Source organism: Alosa pseudoharengus, unplaced genomic scaffold, assembly GCF_046254945.1.
Source record: "Alosa pseudoharengus isolate Yale_2024_CS ecotype anadromous, Long Island Sound unplaced genomic scaffold, YU_APseudo_1.1 YU_APseudo_1.1_scf_1, whole genome shotgun sequence".
Lineage (NCBI taxonomy): Eukaryota > Metazoa > Chordata > Actinopteri > Clupeiformes > Clupeidae > Alosa > Alosa pseudoharengus.
Genome location: NW_027468564.1, coordinates 2735736 through 2760810, shown reverse-complemented (window position 1 = coordinate 2760810; position 25075 = coordinate 2735736). Strand labels below are relative to the sequence as shown.

At 41.1% G+C, this 25075-nt stretch overlaps 1 protein-coding gene across 1 annotated transcript; it reads left to right on the top strand.

The window, feature by feature from the left end:
- Window positions 1–15048: 15048 nt before the first annotated feature.
- Window positions 15049–19113, top strand: LOC143120412 (uncharacterized). The gene is made up of 2 exons (XM_076281372.1): window positions 15049–15375; window positions 16362–19113. The coding sequence occupies exons 1-2, from the start codon at window positions 15099–15101 to the stop codon at window positions 18158–18160; spliced, it is 2076 nt and encodes a 691-aa protein (XP_076137487.1). The 5' UTR covers window positions 15049–15098; the 3' UTR covers window positions 18161–19113.
- Window positions 19114–25075: the final 5962 nt, after the last annotated feature.

Sequence of the window (25075 nt, the reverse complement as noted above, 5' to 3'; positions counted from 1 at the left end):
TACAAGTGAAAGCATTAACCCATGTTTTCCTTGTAAAAGCCATGAGGCCTCTTTGTAAATGCTGAAAATGCACTAAAGAGCATGTACACCTTCTCCATGCGAAGTTTACATGGGAAGTGTGCAAAGCAAAGTTAGTCCTTGGCTTTGCTATGCACTAAAGAGCACATACACCTTTTACAAGATCGGCCTATATGTTCTGGATCTATAGAAAAAAGCTAATTTTAGATTGTGAATGGAAACTTCATGCCTTTAGACCCATGTGTATCAAGTGTGTGCCTGTTCATCTGATCTGGCTGAAGGTGAGAGACTGAGCCTGGGTGACATTCCCCCTCTAATACACTTTGAACACAGTGATCTGTGGTGCCTACGTGGATTGCTGGGGTTGCTATTACTGTGAGAGGGAATATGATCCGTATATCCAAAGGGTCAGCCCCAAACACCAACAACACCTATACCATGTTACTGTGTCTTTAAGAAAATTATCTCAAGAATGACGGGTGGTCTTAAGTTCTCCAGTTATCTAAGCTGTAAAACCTTTTACAACGCCTTGTTACAGGAGCACAACATTTACTCTGAAACAGTAGGCTACAGGTGAAACATACCTAAGGAGGCTCAAATAATCACGGTAAGTGTGTATACTTGTTTGCTTTGAATAGGAATTTATATTGTTTGGAGTGTGTAAATACATTCTTTTTTCTGTAGTTTTATGATATTATAAAGTACTAGTAAGAGTCTAAACTGTAACACTAAAGAAAGGTTCCTAACCTGGAGGAAGCGCTCAGCCAGGAATTGGCATATCAGAGTAAGATATTACTGTAAGGCTGGCCAACAGCATCATCTCTGACCCCAACATTCACCTAAATAGTGAATAAAAATCATTAGTGTCAAAACAGAGTAACGTGGTTCCGGGATTGAACAGGATTATACTGAAGAACTATCTGTGCAACATCCATATCATCCCATTTAAAGACAAATATGAAGAAATATTTATCAGATGATTAATATTGTCAGCCATATAAAGAAATGCTCTTCACAAAATGTGAGACTGTCAAGGTAGATTTATGGGGCCAGCACTGTGTGCCTGGGGTTGTTAACATGGCTCAAGCTTGTTGGTTAGAAATTAAAGAAATAGACATAAGAGTTAAGGTTTATTCAGGAGTTACAGTGACCCTTATTATTAAGATAGTTCCCAAGGCTAATACAGGGCTGGTCTCCGAGCGCATACTGTGCTGAGGTCAGTTCTGTGTGTTCATGGGAGTTGATCTTATATTACCAGTGGAGAGAGGCTGACTCCAGATCAGCATGGTGACTCATTCTGTGCTGAGGTTAGTGCTGTGTTTCTGTGGGAGTTCATCTAATATTACCAGAGGAGAGGAGGGCTGACTCCAGATCAGCATGGTGACTCATACTGTGCTGAGGTCAATTCTGTGTGTTCATGGGAGTTCATCTAATATTACCAGTGGAGAGAGGCTGACTCCATATCAGCATGGTGACTTATACTGTGCTGAGGTCAATTCTGTGTGTTTGTGGGAGTTTACCTGGTTGCAGCAGAGGAGAGGAGGGCTGACTCCAGATCAGCATGGTGACTCATACTGTGCTGAGGTCAGTGCTGTGTGTCTGTGGGAGTTTATCTAATATTACCAGAGGAGAGGAGGGCTGACTCCAGATCAGCATAACAGTGTTGCAACTCTCGCTGGTAACTTTGTTAACTTATCCAGCAAACTATTAAAAATTCACGACTGTAACAAAACACTGCAACTCTCGCTTGCCCTCAAACTAGTCCATCTTCCGGTTTCCGGTTTGTCGCGCTCAGCTGAAGAAAATAGAGTGGTGCACTACCGTGTGCTACCCGGCCAAAACCCTGGCGCGCCAGAGAGATCTACGTCATTTTGATGTCACATTGTCGCGCTACTGGTCAGGTGCGGTGAGTATAGTGGGCATAACGGGCCAGTACAGCATTCTATGTGCATAACACGGTGGTACGGTGATGAGATAGATAGATAGATAGATAGATAGATAGATAGATAGATAGATAGAGATACTTTATTTATCCAGAAGGAAATGAAGGTGTCCAATAGCTTATACGCATCATAGACATTCATATGACATCCACACACACATACATACTACAAAAATACTAAGGAAGATATCAATAGTGTGCCCTTACAGTAAAGTTAGATTGTAACATGTTAAAGGAGCGGTGTGAAACAAATGCAGAAAGGCGCAACGGTATCATAGTGCAAGAGAGTGTCAATGCAAGTAAATTGTGCATGCAAATTCTATATCCATACAAGTACAACAGGTTACACAATATATCAAAAATAGAATAATCCTTACTTAATAACAAAAGACTTGAAGAAAAGTTTAAGTTAAAGTGTGAACCTTTTTGTGCACCTTTAAAGGGCCAGTACAGCATTCTATGTGCATAACATGGTGGTACGGTGATGAGATAGATAGATAGATAGATACATAGATAGATAGATAGATAGATAGATAGATAGATAGATACAGCATTCTATGTGCATAACATGGTGGTACGGTGATGAGATAGATAGATAGATAGATAGATAGATAGATAGATAGATACAGCATTCTATGTGCATAACATGGTGGTACGGTGATGTGTCCATCTTTAATCTTTGAGTTTTGGGAATGTTCTCAGTGTCTCCTTAGAAATATTAGTATAAAGGCATCTCCATTTCCATGTGTACAGAAAACAACTTTCCTTTTCTGTGACGGGTCAAAATATTGTAGCGATCTCACCCTCAGACAAGATTCACCTTTGGCCAGGACGGCCATTTATTGGAACAGGAAGGCTCATACGGACACAGACAACTACATAGGGTAACACAGGGGTAGTCTCAGCCGCACATGCTACACACAATAAGGGTTTACCACACACATCAACACGAGGATAAACACATTAGGTACAACTAAAGAGACTAACACGCTAACAAATACACAACATGCTAAACGTAACTACAACTATTATAATCGACATTACACATTCTACCATTCACTCGCACTGCATTCTGGGAGACACTCATTCAACGTTAAACATGTACATCCACCGACGCTACATAACCCCCTCCCGAGCCATTGTCGTCCCCGGCAATGACAGCTCAGCTCACCGCTCGCGGCTGCGTCGGTGTCAATCCCAGTGCTTAGTCCAAGTGACCGGAAAGCCTCCGGCTGCACGATAACCCATCCCGACTGGAAGGGCTCTCGGCTGCCTCTGTCACGTCAGTTCTCCCCCGAACAAGCACCAGAACCGGCCAGACGTGGGTCGTGGTGTCGCTTGGGCCCTCGGTTTCCCGCCGTGCAGCTGCGCTACCTCAAACAGCAGCAAACAGTCCCACTGCAAGCCGAACCCCCGGATACGCTGGAACCCCTGGACGTTCGGTAGCCCCCTCTGGCTACTGTGACAGCTCGTGGCCGTTGCCACCTGTCCACAGTGTGCCGATCTCCAGGCGGTCAGCAGTCCACGTCGAGGTCCCTCCTCGCGCTGCCCTCTTGTAGAACTTTTGTCGGCTGTCTCTCGAGCACAACGATGCTCCACTGTGGCGGGAAATGGAGACCCCGACCCTCTCAGCAGGCTCGGGACACACAGAAACTCACACAAAACATGAAAAACATTGCGCAGACTTGCGTCAACTGGAACGTGCGCACTTAAAATCTCAAACAGTCCACAAAACGATAGCTCCCAAGGCTCTACAGGTCGACGTTACCCTCTTGGTCACTAGCTGGAGCACCGCAAGCTCCCGAACTGGCAGCTATGACTCCATCACACTCTCGACCGGCAGCTGACGCTCTGGAAGTTCTTCCGTAGCTGGCGGTGTAAACCCGGCCGCTGTGGTCGTGTTCCAAGGTCGTCAGAGAGTTCGCGCTCTCTATGGATGAGATCCTCGGATGACGGCAGCATCGACATCGGCGTCGAGCCGGGAACTCCTCAGCCGGGGCCGCTTCCTCCAGCGCTGGCAGCTCTCGTCGGCTGTGCAGGGCTGGTCCCGCTGGTCGCCTGCACAGGTCCCGCGCCGGGCCGACAGGTCCTCCATCCTCCGAAGTGGCGAGCTCGGCGAGCTGGCTAGTCCTTAACAGGACCATTGGAACATCTGCTGAGGTTCGCCGCCATCTTGTTGGTCTGGTCTTCGGCCTTCTTCTCCGTCTTGATCTGGCGTAGATCTTCGCGCCCCGGGAGGGGCCCATCCCACTTCTGACACCAATGTAGCGATCTCACCCTCAGACAAGATTCACCTTTGGCCAGGACGGCCATTTATTGGAACAGGAAGGCTCATACGGACACAGACAACTACATAGGGCAACACAGGGGTAGTCTCAGCCGCACATGCTACACACAATAAGGGTTTACTACACACATCACCACGAGGATAAGCACATGAGGTACAACCAAAGAGACTAACACGCTAACAAATACACAACATGCTAAACGTAACTACAACTATTATAATCGACATTACACATTCTAGCATTCACTCGCACTGCATTCTGGGAGACACTCATTCAACGTTAAACATGTACATCCACCGACGCTACAATATTTATATTTCTTGCTTGTCCGTAGAGTAGCTCAATGCTCTGCCATGGATTCTCAGCGTGGTGTGCCCAAAGACCCAAACCAGCTTGCACAGACTATCGGTTCCAATATACAAAAGATCAAACAGCAAAGTAAGTGCATAGAGTTTTGATTCTTTATATTTAGCAACTTAACAAAATGCTTTTCATGTTAAGGCTCCTAAGATTGCCACATTTTAGGTGTGTGTGTGTGTTTCATTTGTACTTGTGTTTGTACTAGCATCTGAGATCCAGAGGATTGTCAGTCAGCTAGGGACTCCACAGGACACCACTGAGCTGAGACAAGCACTGTGAGTGTAAAATGGACACAAAAAAATACTTTTTAAAAACTTAATGTTACTGTTCATACTCCCACTGAATCCCTTGACTAGATTTGTTTCTGGGCTGATTTCTTTAAACCTACCCTGTGTGATATGGAACTGTAGAGTACTTCATGTCATGTTAGCCCCATGTTCAAAAGGGTTGGCTAATGTGCAAGGTCCCTCTGTCATCTGCACTATAGGATTCAATTCATTGTATGTCTGAGCAAAGCAAATGTAGAAGAATATTAAATAAAGTTTGCTTTGCTGGGATTTTATTGTTGACTTATATGACAGATGGTAATCCTGTGAATTGGCATTGGATGCAAGTCTAGGTTTATTAACAAAGAGGGTGGTTTCACACTTTGACTTTACATTGCATTTGCATTGTAGACAACGGAAACAGCAACATGTCAACAATCTTGCCAAAGAAACAAATAAGTTCATGAAAGAGACAAATAAGTTCATGAAAGAGTTTGGTTTCTTGCCGGTAACAACAGAGCAGGTAAAGTAATTGCCTTATCGTGATATTTACAATGTCAGTATTTGTGTTTCATTTCCTGTGGAATGTGGTAGGTTTTAGTTATGTTTCCATACGTCAGTCATGAAGGAAACAGACAATTCAGCTTACTTACATTTGTACATTATTCATTTGTGTGCTATTGAACTGAGAAACTATGTCCAATCTTATGTCCAATTTTAGGGGGCAGCCTGGCCTACTGGTTAGCGCTTCGGACTCGTAACCGGACGGTTCGAACCCCGACCAGTAGGCACGGCTGAAGTGCCCTTGAGTAAGGCACCTAACCCCTCACTGCTCCCCGAGCGCCGCTGTTGTTGCAGGCAGCTCACTGCCTCGGGATTAGTGTGTGCTGAGTGTGTTTCATTAATTCACGGATTGGGATAAAAGCAGAGACCAAATTTCCCTCACGGGATCAAAAGAGTATATATACTTATACTATCGAGAAAAATATGGTTGACACAATTAAGCTGGTATAAAGGAAAACTCTGCTCTAACAACAACCTATGATGATACCAATTGTACATTTTCGATAATGTGTGTGCATTCGCGTGTGTCAGTCAGTCGCAACAGTGTGCATAATCTTTGCAGCCAACCTTACAGTGTATCTCTGTAAACAGCTGCAGCAGACGAATTGGTTAGTGACTGGATTATTACGCCACCCCCCCCCCCCCCCCAACTCGAAGGATCAGGCAGGATCTTCCAACAAAAATATGCATTTCTTTGCTAGGAGATGGAGATCGCTTGCATAACTAACGATTATTTCTGGTGATAGCAGAGTAATGGATACCTACAAGAATTGTTTCAAATAAGACAAAAAAAAGATGTAGGCAACGAATGAAATGTTAGGTATCCGCGCACAGGTATCTGCCCACGGGGGAGAACAGTCTTGGCCGAGATGGGACGAGGAGCCAAGCGGACAGGAATCTGAGTCACTGGGAATTCGTGGGCAGGCGACAAGAGCAGGAAAAGATTTTGATAGTCAGCGCTTCCAGCAGCGGGCTGCATAGAGACGACTGTGGGGATGGTGTTATAGTCCAATTGGATGTGCAGTGAAAAGCATAAACTAAAAGCATAAACTAAAAACTAAAACAACCATCCTATTTAAAAATAGCCACATACTGTACATTTGTAGAAATTTCAGATTCACACAGATTTGTCTTTCTGTAGCAGAAGCATTAGTCCAGTTGAAAAATTTTGGAAGAAACTAAATAGTATTACAAACAAATCAACAAAAAGTCCTACAACAACTCATGTTAACCTCAACAATGAGCCGGTGCGTAATCCTTCAATAATAGCTGAAATCTTTAGTCAACACTTTTCCACTATTGGCTGCTCTGAATCTAGTTTCATTCACTTGGGTCCATTCCCTACTCAGAACAGGAGTACCTCCTTTTGTTTTAAATCTATTTCTCCAACTGATGTACAGCAGGTCATTAACAATCTTAGTTCTGAATGTAGTGCAGGTCCAGATGGTCTAGATATAAAAATGTTTAAACTTGCCTCTCACGTTTTGTCGTTTCCTCTGGCAGACTTGTTTAACCTGTCACTCATAACCTGTGAAACACCGTCATCCTGGAAAAGTGCGAGGGTATCTCCTCTTCATAAAGGAGGGGACACCTCTGATGTTAATAACTATAGACCAATATCGATTATTAATAGCATAGCAAAAATATTTGAAAAACTTATATTTAATCAATTATCATCATATCTTACAACATTTTATCTCAACACCAATCAGGTTTTCGACCAGGTCACTCAACTACTTCTGCCCTCCTAAAATTTACAAATGACATTCTGTCAGCAGCTGATAATAACATGCCCACAGGTGCCATATTTATCGACTTATCAAAAGCCTTTGATATGGTCAACCCATACATTCTGCTAGACAAACTATACACTATAGGGCTTTCTACTAATGCTTTATTTTTCTTTAATTCATTTGTTCACCATAGAACTCAATGTGTCTCCTTTCAGGGAAGTCAATCAGAGTATAAGATTATTGATAAGGGTGTTCCACAAGGCTCATCACTGGGCCCTCTGTTGTTCTCAATATTCATTAATGATCTCCCGCAAGTCTGTTCTGATTGTCTTATCCACTTATATGCTGACGATACAGTTCTGTATGCGTCTGGAGCCGATGTCTCACAAATACGAGATACTTTGCAATTTAATTTCTCCCGGATTCAGTCATGGTTCTCATCAAATAAGCTTCTCTTAAATCATACAATATGTTGTTTTCCACCCGACCTGACTCAATGATGTCAAGTAACTGGTCAATTACCCTGAATGATGGTTCAGTACTCGAACAAACTGAGGAATTTAAATATCTAGGTATTTGGCTTGATTCACGGCTATCCTTTAAATCACATATTAATTATATAACAAAAAAAATACTTGGCTCCCTAAAATCTCTTTATCGTTCCATTGATTGTTTTTCACAAGATGTTAGGAAAAGAATTGTGATGCAATTATTATTCCCGATACTGGACTATGGTGATGTTATCTATGGCAGTACCTTTGATACAAATCTTCGTCCTCTTAATGTATTATACCATAGTCTCTGTAGGTTTGTGCTCCGGTGCCCCTACAGAACCCACCACTGTACAATGTATGAGGCCTTGAACTGGCCAAGTCTCAAAAACAGGAGGCAGCTCCACTGGTTAACTTTTGTTTTTAAATGTATTTACCTTAAGTGCCCGCTATACCTGAAAGAACTATTAATTCCCTTCAGTTCCCAATACAGTCTCCTGCACACAGACCACTTATTCCTAGTTACCCCACGGTTCAATAAGGAAATTGGGCGTCGGGCCTTTAAATTTAGAGCACCGGCAGACTGGAATGCACTTCCTTCCTCACTAAGGTCGATTACATCTTTCCAAATTTTCAAATCAGCTATAATGATGCATATTGAAACTCCCTGCTCATGTTTTTAAATTATTATTATTTTATTTTTTTTTATTATTTGTTTTTATTATTATTTTTATTTTCTTAATTATATTATCTCTCTTCTGTTTTTTCATGCTTAGAGTGAAGAGAAGGGTATAAATTGTGATTATTTTATTTTATTTTATTCAAGTGCTATGTATAGTTCGCAGGCGGGCTAATGTACCCTATGTTTCTGTTTACATGCCTATGTGCTGGAAACTTAGTGGTTGGTGAGGAATGGGGTTGGGGGCTGGTTTGGGGTACAATGTTTGTTGTGTTGAGTGTTAATGTGTTTGTGAGTCCTGTCTAGTATGTATTTTGTTATTATTTCAAAAAAGGGCATGTAATGTATTGATGGACCCCCTTGAAAACGAGATGATTCATCTCAAGGGGCTATCCTTAATAAAATTGAAATTGAAATTGAAATTGAAACATTAGCCCAGCAAACAAACACCAAAAACAAAAACAAACCCAAAAACAAACCCAAAATCACTTGCCTGTACTGTATATCCTCATCATCTAGCACCAAAGAAAGATCCAGATGGACCGTCTCATCAATGAATTCTCCAACGCACTGGCACCTTTCCAAAAGACCCAAAGGGAGATTGTACAGAAAGAGAAAGAGTTTGTTGCCAGAGTTCGTGCCGGTTTCAGAGTAAGTGTGAAGTCTACTCTTATAACTTAAACCTACCGTAATTTCCCAACTATTAGCCGCGGTTTATACATTTATTTCACAAAATGTCTTCAGCTATGGGGTTAATACACGGGGGCAGTTAATATGGTAATAATATGGTTTTAATTATTTTTTCACTTGCATAAAATACTGTCCTGCGGCTTATACACAATACGGGTAATACACAGGAAATTACTGTAATGTTTTTATGTTAATTGTTTAGTTCCAATGCCTCACTGTTAAATGTGTGGCCAACTGGCTCATGATTTATATCCTCAATATGATCATTAACTATTACGATACAGAATGACAATATTAAGTGTGAACGTGTATAAGATTAAAAATGAAAAAGGTTTTAATGTTTTGTTTCAGGTTGGTGCCACATATGAATTTGGAGGAAGTACTAATTCTTTTGGAAGGTTAGAATTTAAAAAAACATTTTGTTAGGCTTCATTTCAAAAGATGGTAACCATTTGGAAAATGACAGGAAATTGTGGAGGTCTCCACACGAAAACGAAAACAGCCACATATGCAGCTTTTAGGTCAGACTCAATTTCTTGACATTAGAGTGGGACTGCAAACATTGACGACAAACCTTACTTTTGTTTATTCATACTCCGCAGAATAGTAGCTGCAGACATTTAGCTGTAGATCAGCTATTGTATGTGAAAGGTGTATTAAGTCATGTTACGCGGTTTCTAAGCTAAAACATTTTTTGTCACATACAGCTAACATCTCCTCATGATCCCCTAGCTGCCTGTATATCATAACATTTGTGGTGTGTAAGTCTAATTGTGTGCCTGTCACTTTAAGGACAACGTTAACACAATTAGCTTTCAGTCTCACGGTTTTAGGCTAGTGGAAAATAGTTCCGCATAGTGCAAGGATATGTGGATTCAATTCATCATGTTTGCTATGTAATTAGATCAAATTCAAATTAAAGTCAAAGAAAATCTTTTTTGGATGAGATCATAGAAGGAGATAAGTAAGTGTCTCGCAATGTTCATTTCTATGAGTATGGTGGGGACTATTTTGTAATCTAAAAATATTAATCGGGACTAGTCCCTAGCGCCCCACCCCTAAACATACGCCATGCAGTTAGGGGTCAACAAAAAGTCAACTGTGATCAAACAGACTGGAGAAATTCGAGGAGATTTGGTATCCCCTTCTCCAGCACATTCATTGATCTTGTTAAGATGTTGTTTTGTTTTTCACAATAAAAGATTTAAAATTAAAAAGTCAACTGTGGAACTCAAGAGAGTTCCATTATCAGCATCATAGTTGTATTGCATTCATTGTGTCTACACTTGAGATAAATAAGTTTGGTTTTTCTTTTATCACAGACACATATTTTGGTAGATGTTTTTTTTTTTTCTTTACCTTGACATGTTTCGAAGTATACTTCTGGCTTCATCAGAAGGTCACACGGTGGAGTGGTGTGACGCGTTTTTATCAGCTGATGTTGTTACGGAGGTGTGATCCACCTGTCAGTTTTTTGACAGCAGGAGGTGTGGTCTACCTGTCAAAAAACTGACAGGTGGATCACACCTCCGTAACAACATGTAACTTGGCCTGTTAAGATGTTTTTGATTGAAATAACTTTTTATTTAATTTATATCACCTCCTAATGCTGCAAATTCAACAAATGAGCATTTTTAGTTCTTTACAACCTATAAAATGTCTTAAAACTTTGTTGTGCATAATAATTTGGAACAGTGCATTTTGAGTTTTTTTATATTTGAAAAAAAAATACTGTTATCATTGGGAGGTTTGTTCCCACACACTCAAAACACAGCTATGATTGAAAAAAGGAGAATCATAAATGATCAGACAAGTGCTCTCTTTGAGCAAGCACTTTCACTAAAGTCAAGTCAACTGTCAGACTCTGTAGAAGACTTATTTGATCACTTTAATGCAAAAATGGCAAACATTATGGATGACATTGCTCCATTACAATTCAAGAAAGTTAAGGACAAACAGAAAGCACCATGGAGGCAAAATCCAGCAGTTAAACTTCTAAAAAGAGAGTGGAAGACTGAAAGAAAATGGCGTAAATACAAACTTCAGATCCACTATGAAATCCATAAAGAGATGCTCCGCACATATAACTCTGAAATATGCAAAGCAAGACAGTCCTTTTTTTCTAACATTATCAATAGAAGTTCAAATAACACTCGTATTCTATTTTCAACTGTTGATAAGTTAACAACCCCCCCTCACAATTAGCGCCTGAACTTCTCTCAACTAATAAATGCAATGAGTTTTCATCTTTTTTTAAAGGTAAAATTGACAAAATCAGACTCAACATATCTGCTCAATTACAAATTCAAAAACCTGAACTTCCAGCAACAAACAGAGGGAAACTAAACTTGATGTCAGAGTTCAGCTAGATAGACTATGAAACACTTGAAAAAACGGTTCAGAATCTCAGCTCTTCCACATGTGTCTTAGACCAGTGTTTTTCAACCACTGTGCGGGGGCACACGAGTGTGCCGTGAGAGATCATCAGGTGTGCCGCAGAAAATTACCCAAATGTCACCCACTGGTCCAGATTGCACTATTTGTGGTATGCAGGCATTGTACAACGGGGGCCCCATATCCAGTATTCACAGAATCATCACATATCCAGTTCATAACAACAATTAAATTAGATATAGTCACCTACAAATTAAACAGAGGGAGCTTGTTTTATTGAGCAGGTCTTGCATAGAAGCCGGCCATATCTGTGTATTATTTGAAATTTTAGGCTATGCTATGTTTATTTTTTCTTCACACAGGATGTTAGTGTGCCGTGGGACATTTTAAGTGTCAAAAGTGTGCCGTGGCACAAAAAAGGTTGAAAAACACTGGTCTACAGTGCAGAGTTGGTAAGTTATATTTGAATATATATGAATTATACCTTGAATTTCCCCTGGGGATCAATAAAGTATCTATCTATCTATCTATCTAAGTTATGGTAGGCCAACTTGGAGTGAACATACAAACAGGGGAAATTCTTTCTCTAGTAGCTGAGTAGCCTGATGGTAGGCAGGTGCACACGTAGACATATGGCCAAACTTGCAAGCGCCAATGAATCGTGCTCTCACGACAATCACGCCGTTAAACTTAAATAGGTTAACATCACTCTAAGTTTGCCTTCAAGCAAGGAAAACGATGATTTGAAGACATCTGTTTCGTTAGAAGGGAAAGGGGGTAGCAACAAGGCAACACAGAGACAGGCCCGATGGCAGGGCTAATGTTATGAGAGTATTAAAATATGGGATAGCCTATTCTACGAGAAAATATTGAAACGGCAAGACAGGGGGGGAAAGTTAAAATACGTGATAAACACGGAAAAAGTTGGCATGCATTGTTTCGGTCCGTGTGCAGGGATTATTTGTCACATTATTAATCAATCACATATGATTATTTGTGAAATTGTGCAAACAGGTGCAACACATATGAAAAGGAAGGACTGGTAGCATGCAAGCTCCCGGGAGAGATTGATTTAAGAACGTTATCACAGTGTGGGCTGTATTTTGGGTCACCAGCGCATGGCGTAAAGTTCGTTATTCACCGGCGCGAAGTTGAATTCGTTATTTTGCACGATTATTTTTTAAGCATTGCGCCCAGGGGTGTGGCAATTAACAACCTAGGGTGGGACCTGGCGCATTGTCTAAAAATCGCTATCATACACCACCTAAACCTGGTCAGAAGTCAATGGCGAGTTGTTCATATGCTATTTTAAGAGCGAATGTCAACAGTCATATTGGCAGGTGCAAGCACCATCCTTCTATCATTCATGAACGCACACCAGCGCACGTCCATGCAAAGCATTACAAATTGCACGATTACAATGGTAAACATAATTAGAATAAAGATATTACGAAATACTGTACATCTCATGATGAGTAGTTATTCACCATAATTTGCAAATTGGTAATGACGGTTAAAAGTGATTAGGGGAGAGGCGAGAGACACGTATGGAGCACAGCTGAAGACACACTGTCACGAGATATAAGCAACTCCTCTGAAGGATAAATGTTGTTTTATTCAGTCATTTGAGCAACATTAGGGTAAGTGTTGCTTTTTCCAGCCTATGTTTTCGATGGTAACCCATTGTCAGTCAATAGTAAAAGTAACTGCATATAACTGTCTTGTCGTTGACTGACTCCTTGGTGAAGTTAGTTTCACTTTGCCAATGAGTTCAAATAATAGATGAGTGCAAATGCGTGAAGGCTATGCTAGGTTTTAGTAAAGCATGGTTTAAGAATGACTATTCCATACGGTCTCGCAAGCAGCCTCCTTCAAATGCGCCGTTGAATGCCAAAATACCGATGCATTTATTTGACATATCGCGCATTGCGCCGTTAAAGGGAATGACAGATGTCATTGTCATTGGTTTAAAATGATGTTACGCCCCAAACACACCCATATGACTGATTAAAAGACCTAGGAACACCTTGTTACGCCATGCGCTCCACTTTTGAGAACGAAACCCCTCCCAATGTGAACTGGACATCCTACTAAATTTGAATAGACTTTTGACGAGTGACGATGCACTTTAGAATGTCATGATAGGGCCCTGTGTCTTTATGGCGCAAAGCAGCGCGGGCGGAAGACAGCGACAATTGGCAGGGAAGGGTCATGTCTTTTTTTGACAATTCTGTCGGAGGGTCATTGAAAAATTTCTAGCAGGCAAGGGAGGGTCATGCAACTTTTGACTGAAGCACTCAAAATCCCTCCGGTGGCCCCTTCAATAAATAACAAACAGTCCCTAATCATAGCTGTCAACATTGAGCTTTGAAAATAAGGGAGATTTCCCGGGTTTCTCACGCAGAATACGGGAAAATGTCAACATTCGTCCCCCAACGTTGAAAGGGTTGCAGTATTAGTCCGTTTCATAATTGCAAGCTCGTGCATTCGTCAGCTAAACAATACAACAAAGTAGCCTACTTTATTTACGCCTAACAGCCTATATTAATTTGGTCAACTTTATACAGCCCTAGCAAGGAAGTTCTGTAGCCTAATCGATTGCCTGTGCGCTGTCATTCTCTCTCCTGCGCAAACAAAATGTGTGCGTTCCAAGTAGCTTAGTGCGTAATTCTTCATAAAGTTGAACAAATGCATTTGGTTATTTTAGAGATTTTAGAGAGAAAATATAAATAGCCTGTCATGCAGTTTATGGGCTACAGTGCAGAGTTGGGAAGTTATGGTAGGCCAACTTGGAGTGAATATACAAACAGGGGGAATTCTTACTCTACTCGTATACAGGCAGATACACACAGTGCGTGCGGCCGTACACTATGCAGGTGCCACGCTGTCATCTTAAATAGTCACTGTCGCCTTCAAGCAAGCAAAACGATGCTTTGAAAACATCTGTTTCGTTGGAAGGGCAAGGGTGTAGCAATAGGACAACAGTACAGAGACTGACAAGTCAGATGGTAGAGCTAATGTTATGAGATTGTTAAAATATGGGATATTTACGGGAAAATATTAAAACGGGAAGACAACGGGAAAAAAGTTAAAATACGTGAGAAACCCGGAAAAAACGGGAGGGTTGACAGCTATGTCCCTAATACACACAAGAGAGGCCTAAATGTACCCAGTGTGGAAAATCATGTTCACTCATTTCACATCTTAATGCCCATATGCTACACAAAAGAGAGAAGCATTATATGTGACACAGATTTCACATTTTCACACTGGAGTGAAGCCTCATCATCAGCCTCATTTAATTGTGATGGGGTAGCATAGCCTTCTGCACTTCCAACTGTCGGCAGTTAAACTCCACTCCAGGTAGTGGCAGTATTGGATAGCTGTCTGTTTTGTTTGCGAAATGCGAACCACGAGGAATTTAAATAACAAACACTTCCCACGAATTCCTACTAGGGAGTGTGTTCTCCGAGTTACTGTTTGACTATTAGGCCTACTAGCGAGATCTAAAACATAGCCTAACAGATTGCTTTCTGTAGGGACCTACTGCAGTAGTCTTTCTTGAGGTAGGCCTAGGCAACGTGAATGTGATTCGACACAAACATTTGATGTAGTCGAGTCGAGTGATGGCTGAGTGGGTGGAACTTTAGTCGTGATTATCGTTACCATTACCATGGATAACGGAATGCCATTGAGCCCTAGTAACGTTGCTGAAACACACCCGGGTGGCCTGAGAGTGATGGTGAAAGAAGAATTTATAAAAGAGGAGGAATATGGTAATATAGTTCGATGTCTAGACGAAGAAAAGCCCATTGCAGATAATGACTATAAGACTGAAACAACCGTCTCAGAGTCAAACGTAACTTGCGATGAAACATGCCTACAGACAACAGCGGAGATTGACGTGAAGAAAGAAGACGATGAGCAAGAGCACGGTTATCTTTGGGAAAGTAAGTCATTTCAATCACGAACCCCACTAAATGACACTGAGAGATATGAGAGAAAATGTCCAGTGTGTGGGTCATAGACATTTCAGTGGTAAAATGCAACATTTCACTTTCTGTAGATCAGTTAGGCTACTGTTTTTCTGAAGTAGCCTAAGCTACAATGCAACATGTTTGTGTCCAAAAATATTGCATTTGCATTTGTGAAGTAAACGTTTGCAGTAGTATGCCTATGTTAGCTGTAATAAGCAATGGTGTTTTGAGTGCCTTAAATGTTTTTTTAAAGGCAAACTATTCCTCCAGAGCTGCAGGTTTGATTATCAGAAAACATTGTAGTAGCCTACATTTTAGTAGTGGGTCTAATCGGAATTTATTGCTCACAAAATACAAGGGATCTATAAGCCTTCAGGTGCAGTGCAGTGAGGTTGACTGGACATTTGATATTCAGTGGATCAACACTGTCACTTTTCATCAACTACATTAAAGCTGCAGTTGGCATGTCTGACAGATTGAGGGGACTTAGCCAAAATGTTGAATGTTTACAACTCTCATGCCCCTCCCCCACTACCACTGACCACCCTCTCATCGAGATTGTGCTCGTCAGTGCACACCAGGCTGCACCAGACTTGTGATTGACAGTCACAACTCACACAGCCCTGCTCTGATTGGACAAATAACAGGCTCTAGATGGAGGTAGAAATGAAACCGGCTGATTTATGTTGTTCTGTCGGAGCATAGTGTCGGTTTCTGTGAATATGATCAAAAACATCTTGCCAACTGCAGCTTTAAATATAAAGAGCTATTTCCACATTACTTTCCAATTCCTAAGATATAGGCTACTGTAGAAAATAGATTCCTTTTGGCTACCCCACATACTGTCTGTCTGTTTTTACACAGAATGGCCCACCTGCAGAGAAATATCTGAGCATTTTGATTTAAGCTCTATAGTAACTCTTCATTCTAATGCTAAGTCTCTATGGTAACTCTTTCAGGTGCATCAGAACATCCACATGCAACGCAACAGGAGATCCATGGACAGAGTGATGAACTCAACCTGCAACTCGAAGGAAGGCTGCACCACTGCACAGTCTGCAAGAAGAGTTTTGCTGCCCTCCCTGAACTCAAAAAACACCAGCAAACACACTCTGTTAGCGTGAATGAACAGCAGAACTCTGGTGGCAGAAAGCCACACAAGTGTGTCCAGTGTGGAAAAGCATTTCTAAGGTCTGCAGATCTGAAACGCCACATGCGCACACATACTGGAGAGAGGCCTCATAAATGTGTCCAGTGTGGAAGAACATTTGCAAGGTCCACCGTTTTGAAAGTCCACATGTACACACACACTGGAGTGAAGCCTTATACGTGTGTCCGGTGTGGAAACGGTTTTTCACGAATGTCACGTTTAAAATCCCATATGTTGAATCACACCGGAGGAGAGAAGCCTCACAAATGTGCCCAGTGTGGAATCGCATTCATAAGATCCACAGATCTGAGACGCCACATGTTTAAACATTCGGGAGAGAGGCCTTATAAATGTGCCCAGTGTGGAAAAACATTTGTACGGTCCTCATGTTTGAAACGCCACACGCTTACACATACTGAAGAGAAGCCGTATACGTGTGACCAATGTGGAAGAGGTTTCTCAGAAAAAGCATCTCTTAAACAGCATACACTATTCCACACTGGACAGAAGCCTCATAAATGTACTCACTGTGGAAAAGCATTTAAAACATCCACGTGTCTTAGAATTCACATGCGTATACACACTGGAGAGAAGCCTCATAAATGTGCCCAGTGTGGACAAGCATTCGTAACATCCACATGCCTTAAACAACACATGCTCAAACACACTGGGCAGAAGCCTCATAAATGTGCCCAATGTGGGAAAGCATTCGTAACATCCACACAACTTAAACTGCACATGACATCACATACTGGAGAGAAAACTCATGTATGTTTCCAGTGTGGAAAAGCTTTTCCACAAATTCAGCACCTTAAAAGACATATGCTAACTCACACTGGAGAGAAGCCTCACAAATGTGCCCAGTGTGGAATTGCATTTATAAGATCCACAGATCTTAGACGCCACATGTTTAAACATTCGGGAGAGAGGCCTTATAAATGTGCCCAGTGTGGGAAAACATTTGTACGGTCCTCATGTTTGAAACGCCACATGCGCACACATACTGGAGAGAAGCCGTATACGTGTGACCAATGTGGAAAAGGTTTCTCAGAAAAAGCATCTCTTAAACAGCATACACTATTGCACACTGGACAGAAGCCTCATAAATGTGCCCAGTGTGGAAAAGCATATCCATCATCCACATCCCTTAGAAACCACACGCGTATAGTACACACTAGAAGGAAGCCTCATAAATGTGCCCAGTGTGGAAAAGTGTTTTTGACATCCCCAGAACTTAAACACCACACGTGTACACACACTGGGCAGAAGCCTCATAAATGTGCCCAGTGTGGAAAAGCTTTTACAACGTCCACACAACTTAAACAGCACATGCGCACACATGCTGGAGAGAAGCCTCATACATGTTGCCACTGTGGAAAAGGTTTCTTAGAAAAATCATCTCTTAAACGGCATATACTATTACACACTGGAGAGAAGCCTCATAAATGTGCCCAGTGTGGAAAAGCTTTTATAACCTCCACACAACTTAAACTTCACATGCGCACACATACTGGAGAGAAGCCTCATGTGCCCAGTGTGGAAAAGGTTTCTCAGAAAAATAATCTCTTAAACAGCATGTACTATTACACGGTCGAGAAAAGCTATTAACATTTAAGCATTTTAAAATCTAAGCTACAGAGCTACCGCAATAGAATAACATTTAAGCTACAGAGCTGCACACTCTACTTGTCTATTCCACACACACACACACACTCTCTCTCTCCTGTATTTTATTCCACACACGACCAGGAGGAGCCTTTTCTGATTTTTGGTCTCTCTCCATCTCTCTCTCTCTTCTTCTCTTCCTCTGTCTTTATTTCTTACTTTAGGTTTGTTTTCATTTCATTGCATCAATGCATTTAGGCTACAGAGCTGCATACACCTTGTTTCTATTCCACACACACCTCTCTTCTTTTACACACACACACACACACACACTTACCTCTTCTATTCCACACACTACCAGCAGGAGGCCTCTCTGATTTTTGGTCCCTCTCTTCTTCTTTTTCCCTCTCTTTATTTGATTTCATTGCATTCTTGTTTTATGCGGTGTATCTGCCATCTAACTTAATCTGTGTTAGTGGTTATCTCATGGTTTATCTGCTTTATGTTGTTGTCTGTTTACTGTAAGTACACACCACCGCCGACTTGAGCTGCAAAATAAGCTCTGGCCGCCCTGTCAAAGACGCTTGTCAAAAAGTACAGGAAAGCTTTTGGCGCTTTTGCAGATCTAACGTGGCAGCATTATATGTTGTTTGTCGTTTACCGCTGAACCACGTCATAGCTCATTAGTATAAAGTTGACCAACTTTCAACTTTCTGCTTGACGCTTTGGTTGCTCAATATGCCCGATTTGCTGCTTCTTGCAGCTGAGAGAAGTTGGCTTCAATTGAAAATGAATGACTTCCTGTGTCGGTGGCGGTGTGTATGTAGAGTTACTGTGTTGAACTTGCATCTAACTTGTGTTAGTGTACCTGCCTATATACTTTTCTTTTCCATGTAATTAAATTGATCGCATTTAAGTGTATAGTTTACTGTTTAATAAATGTCCCATGGACACCACTTCACAGGAAGAAGTTAAGCAATCATTTCACCTTATGTTTTGAGATAGACACATAACATAAACATATGATACATGCAGAGTTAGTGGAGAATGGAGAGGTGGAGAGCCAACATTTAGTGCAGGTTCTAGAACAACTCAGTGTATGCAAGGTTCTCTTAAAGTCACTATGATGCAGACTCTAGAACAGCTCAGTGGGTGTATGGTACAGGCTCAGAGCCCTAGAAGGCTCTACAGGCTTCTCTACAGGCAAGTCACAATGATGCAGGTAACAGCTCAGCGTTTGCAGGGTTATCTTGAAGTCACTATGCTACAGGCTGAATAGTTTTGCCATTTATTATTTATGATGTAATTTTGTTCAAAGGGACTTACAAAATATAACAATACAATAGTTAAAATGAACGGTAACCCTTTTTAAAAAGTCGCCTACTAAGGAAAATATTAATACTCAATTGTGACATATATGCCTTTGGAATGTTCTACAGACCAACAAAGCGCACACCTGTGTGCTGTGTGTTCCTCCATATAAGAAAATGAAACAATTGGACGGGTACCCCAAATAGTTTGAATGTTCTACTATAAATATCTCAAATAGGCTCAAGCCTCATTATTTATGGGGATATGCTGTGGGGCAATGTCTATGGACCTCACTGTGTAGCGTCAAATGAAGGGCAGTGTGTGATGTCTGATATGGGCATAATTGTGGTGAAGTGTAGTATATCTGTTGTAGACTGTGTGTGCAAGGGTTAAAGGGGGGGGGGTGGAGGAACAAATAAATGAATAATAAATATATTCTTTCATTACAACAATATAGCGTGAATATATTGTTAAAATAAATAGTGTGTACAGAGGTGACCAAGAAGCTAGCAATCAATTCTTGTCCAAAAAGTATTGATACACCCAGGGCCGTGGGAAGTGAGTTTTGGTTGGGGGTGCTGTAGTCGGGGGGGGGGGGGGGGGGGGGTACTTTTAACTTCACTACATTTCTGTTAAGGCTCTCGTTACTTTTAACTTTCAATAAACTAGGTCTAGCCTATATCGAAACTGTCCCCCCCTCCCCTCTCTTCTAAAATGTGATGGTTTGTTCGCAGGTGACAGCCTATCACTAATCAGGGTTGCGTCACATCTGTGCGCTAGGCTATAAAACCAAGTTCAACGTCTAACCGTTCTCTACTCCTAAATCGACAGCAAGATGGAGGTAGACGGAGACGGAGATGAAGGCGGATACCCTGTCGAGTACTCGCACCCATGGCCGTATCTCGACAAAATGTTTACGTTTACTGAACGGATGAACGATTCCTATCGTTTTAAATGCGTGCTTTGTTTGCCGAAAGTAAACCACATCACTGCATTCAAAAATTAAAATAAAATAAACATTTTCTTTCTGTCAGTTTGGTTTCTTCATTCTGTAACATTCTATAATCCCTTATTCTGCAGCTTATACAAGCTAGTCAGGGGCATGCATTTAAGTGTTAAACCTTACACATGTAATTTCAAATTGTACTTTAATACTTAAGTATTTTTAAAATCAAGTACTTCAGTACTTTCACTTAAGTACAATTTTGAATATGCAACTTTTACTTGTATCGGAGCAACATTTGACCAGTAGTATCTGTACTTTGACTTAAGTACTGAAATTGAGTACTTCGCCCACCTCTGGCATTGAATGACACACAGAAAATGTCGCAAACCACAGATTGAACGCAAACAAAGTAACCGTCTGCAATCTGACGCTACACTAGTAAGGTAACAAAGTTGCTGTAGCCTCGCACCGAAATCGACGGTGAACACGAGAAATATAAAAATGTTGAACACCAACATTAATAAAACGTAATAATTATTGACGCTTCTGACATGGGTGTAAAATAGGCTAAAGACTCTATCGCACAGCATATTAGACAGAACACATTGACTCAAAACATATGCATAAGATAGGCCTACACAACGCAATATTCATAGGCTAGCCTACATTAAATTGATCCACATATCACAAATATAGCCTACAACAAATGCTGACATCATAAACGCACAGTGTAGCCTTTAACCTACACTTTCAAAAAGAAGAGAAAGAACGCTCTGAGGAGGCCACTGAAACAGGCACGCAAAGACACAGATGAATAAGTTCATCTACCTCGCTGAAGAGAGCTCTTGTTTGTGGATGGAGCTTACTTAATATCCATGCCACCTTTCACCGTGGTGCACCGAGACTCCCCGATAACACTATGCATCATTTTAAACTGAAGATTGAGGCGGCCCGTGTTCAGCTCCTTGGGAAACTCACGGTAATATTCAGCTAGCCTACCTAATATGGCATATTGTCGTACCATAAAGCTAGAGTCATAGGATATCTCCCTCAGGTTTTGTTAATTTGTTTAGTTTTTGTTTAGATCTCCAGGTCTAATGTAGGCCTAACATTTTTTAGTGCATAATAGAATAATAGACAGGGGGACGGAGAGCTTCTTTTTTTCTGATCGTGAGTGGTATGACATATAAATACGCGTGCTTTCATGCAGGGCAGCACCCCTACTTCCCACGGCTATGGATACACCACGATACTCATATGTTGTCCCAACGGTGAGTCATTTTTCCCCGTGGCACCGACACTTGATTTTAGGGTTCCCCCACCTGCCAAATTCCACTTTCCTTTAACCACTGTGTGCAAGTCAGATCTGTTAAGGAGCTGTATGGATTGAGAGGGAGTGGAGGTGCTGCTGATCGCGGGTTTAGAGTCCGGGCAGAGCATTGCAATGTGATGGGCACATAGCCGTGTGTGGGTCATAGATATTTCACTGGCAAAATGCAACATTTCACTTACATTTCACTTTTTGTATAGATATAGTTAGGCTACTGTAGTTTTTATGAAGTAGCCTACGCTACAATGCACATGTTTTGTGTCCAAAAATATTGTATTTGCATTTGTGAAGTAAACATGGTCATGGCACCAATGTAACCTGTGAGTGCAAGTGCCAGTGGAGCGTGAGAGACTTGCAAAACACATGCACGGTCACTGTGGTGAAGATCATTTTGGCTGCATGTTACCTTCACAACTTTGCCCAAGGTGCCTTGATAGGGTGTGAAGAACACCGTCTTGGATGTCCAAGAGAGGAAGATGGCAACAACTAGGAAGTGGTGTCCTAGCAAAGTTTTGGCAAAACCAAAGATTCCAAGTTAAATAGATGCTGCTATCTACTTCTATCAACATTGTTTTGCTTGTATTACACATGTCGTGCAGACACTGTAATAAAAGTGTTAAACCTTACATTTGATGTTTCTTTATTTATAAACCAGTACATAATAGGGGGGAAATGGAAAGGCTTGTATCACACAGTAATCACATTGTAGAACCATATAAAGCCATTTCAATGAATGTGTGCCTGAAAATGTCACATTCCAGAATCCAGACTCAAAATGGGCCATTTCAGCCATTTGCACTTGTAATTGCTTAGAGGCATAAGCACGTAAGTCTGTGTGTGCATCAGAAAAGGTCACATTCCAGACTCAATGGGCAATATACAGTTCACACTTGCATTCATGTTCCAGCTTCATCACACCTACTTACAATTAATGTTTCTGTCGTTATAAACCAGTCTATGTAATGGAGGGAAATGGAAAGGTCACATTCCTGACTCAATGGGCCATACAGTGGCGGTGTCATGTCACTCTTATGTAGATGCCTTCCATTCTGGAATCCTTGGCCAGAACTTTGCACTGACATGGTTCATACTATTTGCGGGTGTGATGGTTCATATTATTTGCGGGTGTGATAACAATGCAAGGCATCCTTTGCGTGACTGCAGTGAGGTGCCTTTGTAACTAAACATACTTGGGTGACAAATAAACACACTTGGATGAGTTAAACAATATAAATGTGTTTATTGTAAGACAAAAAGTTCAAACAATAACAAAAGTGCAAAATAAGATTACAACTGAAAAGGTTTAATTAACACTGTTCCAAATTATTAGGCAAATTGGATTTAAGTGTCATAAACATTTGTTTTCAATTAAACTCATGGATGGTATTGTGTCTCAGGGCTCTTTGGATCATGGAAATCAATCTCAGACACCTGTGATAATTAGTTTGCCAGGTGAACCCAATCAAAGGAAAACTATTAGTATAACTAATTATTAAGCTTGCCACAGGTTTCAAGCAATATGGGAAAGAAAAAGGATTTCTCTGCTGCTGAAAAGCGTGAAATTGTGTACTGCCTTGGACAAGGTATGACAACGTTGGATATTTCCCGAAAATGTATGCGTGATCATCGTACTGTGAGGAAATGTGTCGCTGATTCAGAGCACAGGTGGGTTCGTGCAGACAAAGGCTTAATAAGGAAGGTTTCTGCCAGCAGTGTTGGGAAGAATACTTTTAAAATGTAATCAGTTACAGAATACTGTAGAAAACTGAAACATTATACATTTTGTTGGTGCACAAGATCATCCCACAGAAATATTAGAATTTCAGTTCAAAAAGCCCAGAAATTCATATGAGAAGGATTCTAAAAGTAACCCCTTAAAATGGCCAAAGTAACTGTATTCTGAATACCACTCATTGAAAATGTAACTGTAACTAAATACAGTTACTCATATTTTGTATTCTGAATACGTAATCCCGAATACATGTATTCAGTTACTTCCCAACACTGTCTGCCAGACAAATTCATAGGATTAAGAGAGCAGCTGCTAAAATGCCATAGCAGAGCAGCAAACAGGTATTTGAAGCTGCTGGTGCCTCTGGAGTCCTGTGAACTTCAAGGTGTAGGATCCTCAAGAAGTTCGCAAGTGTGCATAAACCTATTTGGCCAGCCCTAAATAATGCTCACAAGCAAAAACGGTTGCATTGGGCTCAAGAATACATGAAGACTAATTTTCAAACAGTTTTGTTATAGGATGAGTGCTGTGCAATCCTAGTTGATCCAGTGATGGAGTTTTTTAGTTGATTTTTGAGTTGTTTATTTTTTTGGGGGAAAATACTGTTATCATTGAGAGGTTTGTTTAACCCTTAGAACCCTGAGCTGTGTTTAGGGCGTTTTCACTACCTTTATTCTTAAGGATTTATTCTGGTCATTGTAGGTGCCACACACACATTATGTTTTTTTCAGCAGAGTCTAGGCTATCCAGATCTGCCAATTTTGATGTATTAGCACTATCATTTCATGTATTAGTACTATCATTTTATGTATTAGTACAATCATTGATTTCATTTTGATTTATCCACTCTGGCATGCAATAAAGGTTTCATCTCGCTGCGATGAACAGTTCCGGAGCAATGTAACAGAGAAGAAAGGGTGTTTTTTTGATGCACTTTGCGTCAATCTGGTTCTAAGGGTTAATAAAATAAGAATTATACTTTAACGGTAAAATAGAAAGTTGAAATAGTACAATTGTATAAAAAAACATTAAAACAAATATTGAGTACAAGTCAAATACAACAGAGTAATAATTCTTTAAAGCTTTGTGTAGTTTGTCATTGTGCCTGCCTCACTGCTTGTCCACCATCCTGATGATGCACTTCGATCTTCCCTCACCTACCTCAACTCCAGCCTCATCTCTGGGCAGCAGCCATGGAAGCAGCATCAGACCTCTCGAGGTAGGCCAAAAGGTCATCCTCCAGCCTCTGCCACAACCAAGCTGTGGTTGAGGAAGACTAAAAAGAAAATAAACACAATGTATGTTACAGACTGCAACTTGGGTATATGCTGTGAATGAACACCACAAAACTCTGATTTGAAGTCCACCTTACAGCAATCTACAACCATTTACCATTTCTATTGTCCTCTGAGTAGCTGTAGGCCTGTCCATTGTCTATTAAACTACTAGCAACAACACACATTGAGGTTTAGGCCTACCTTACACACTCCTGTACAGTAGGTGGCGAAATAACGATGCAATCGAAACTAAAGAAGAAAGTCGAAAAGTGACGCAAGCACGACTCACTTCCTGTCTATGCTCACTTCGGGTAACGTCCGG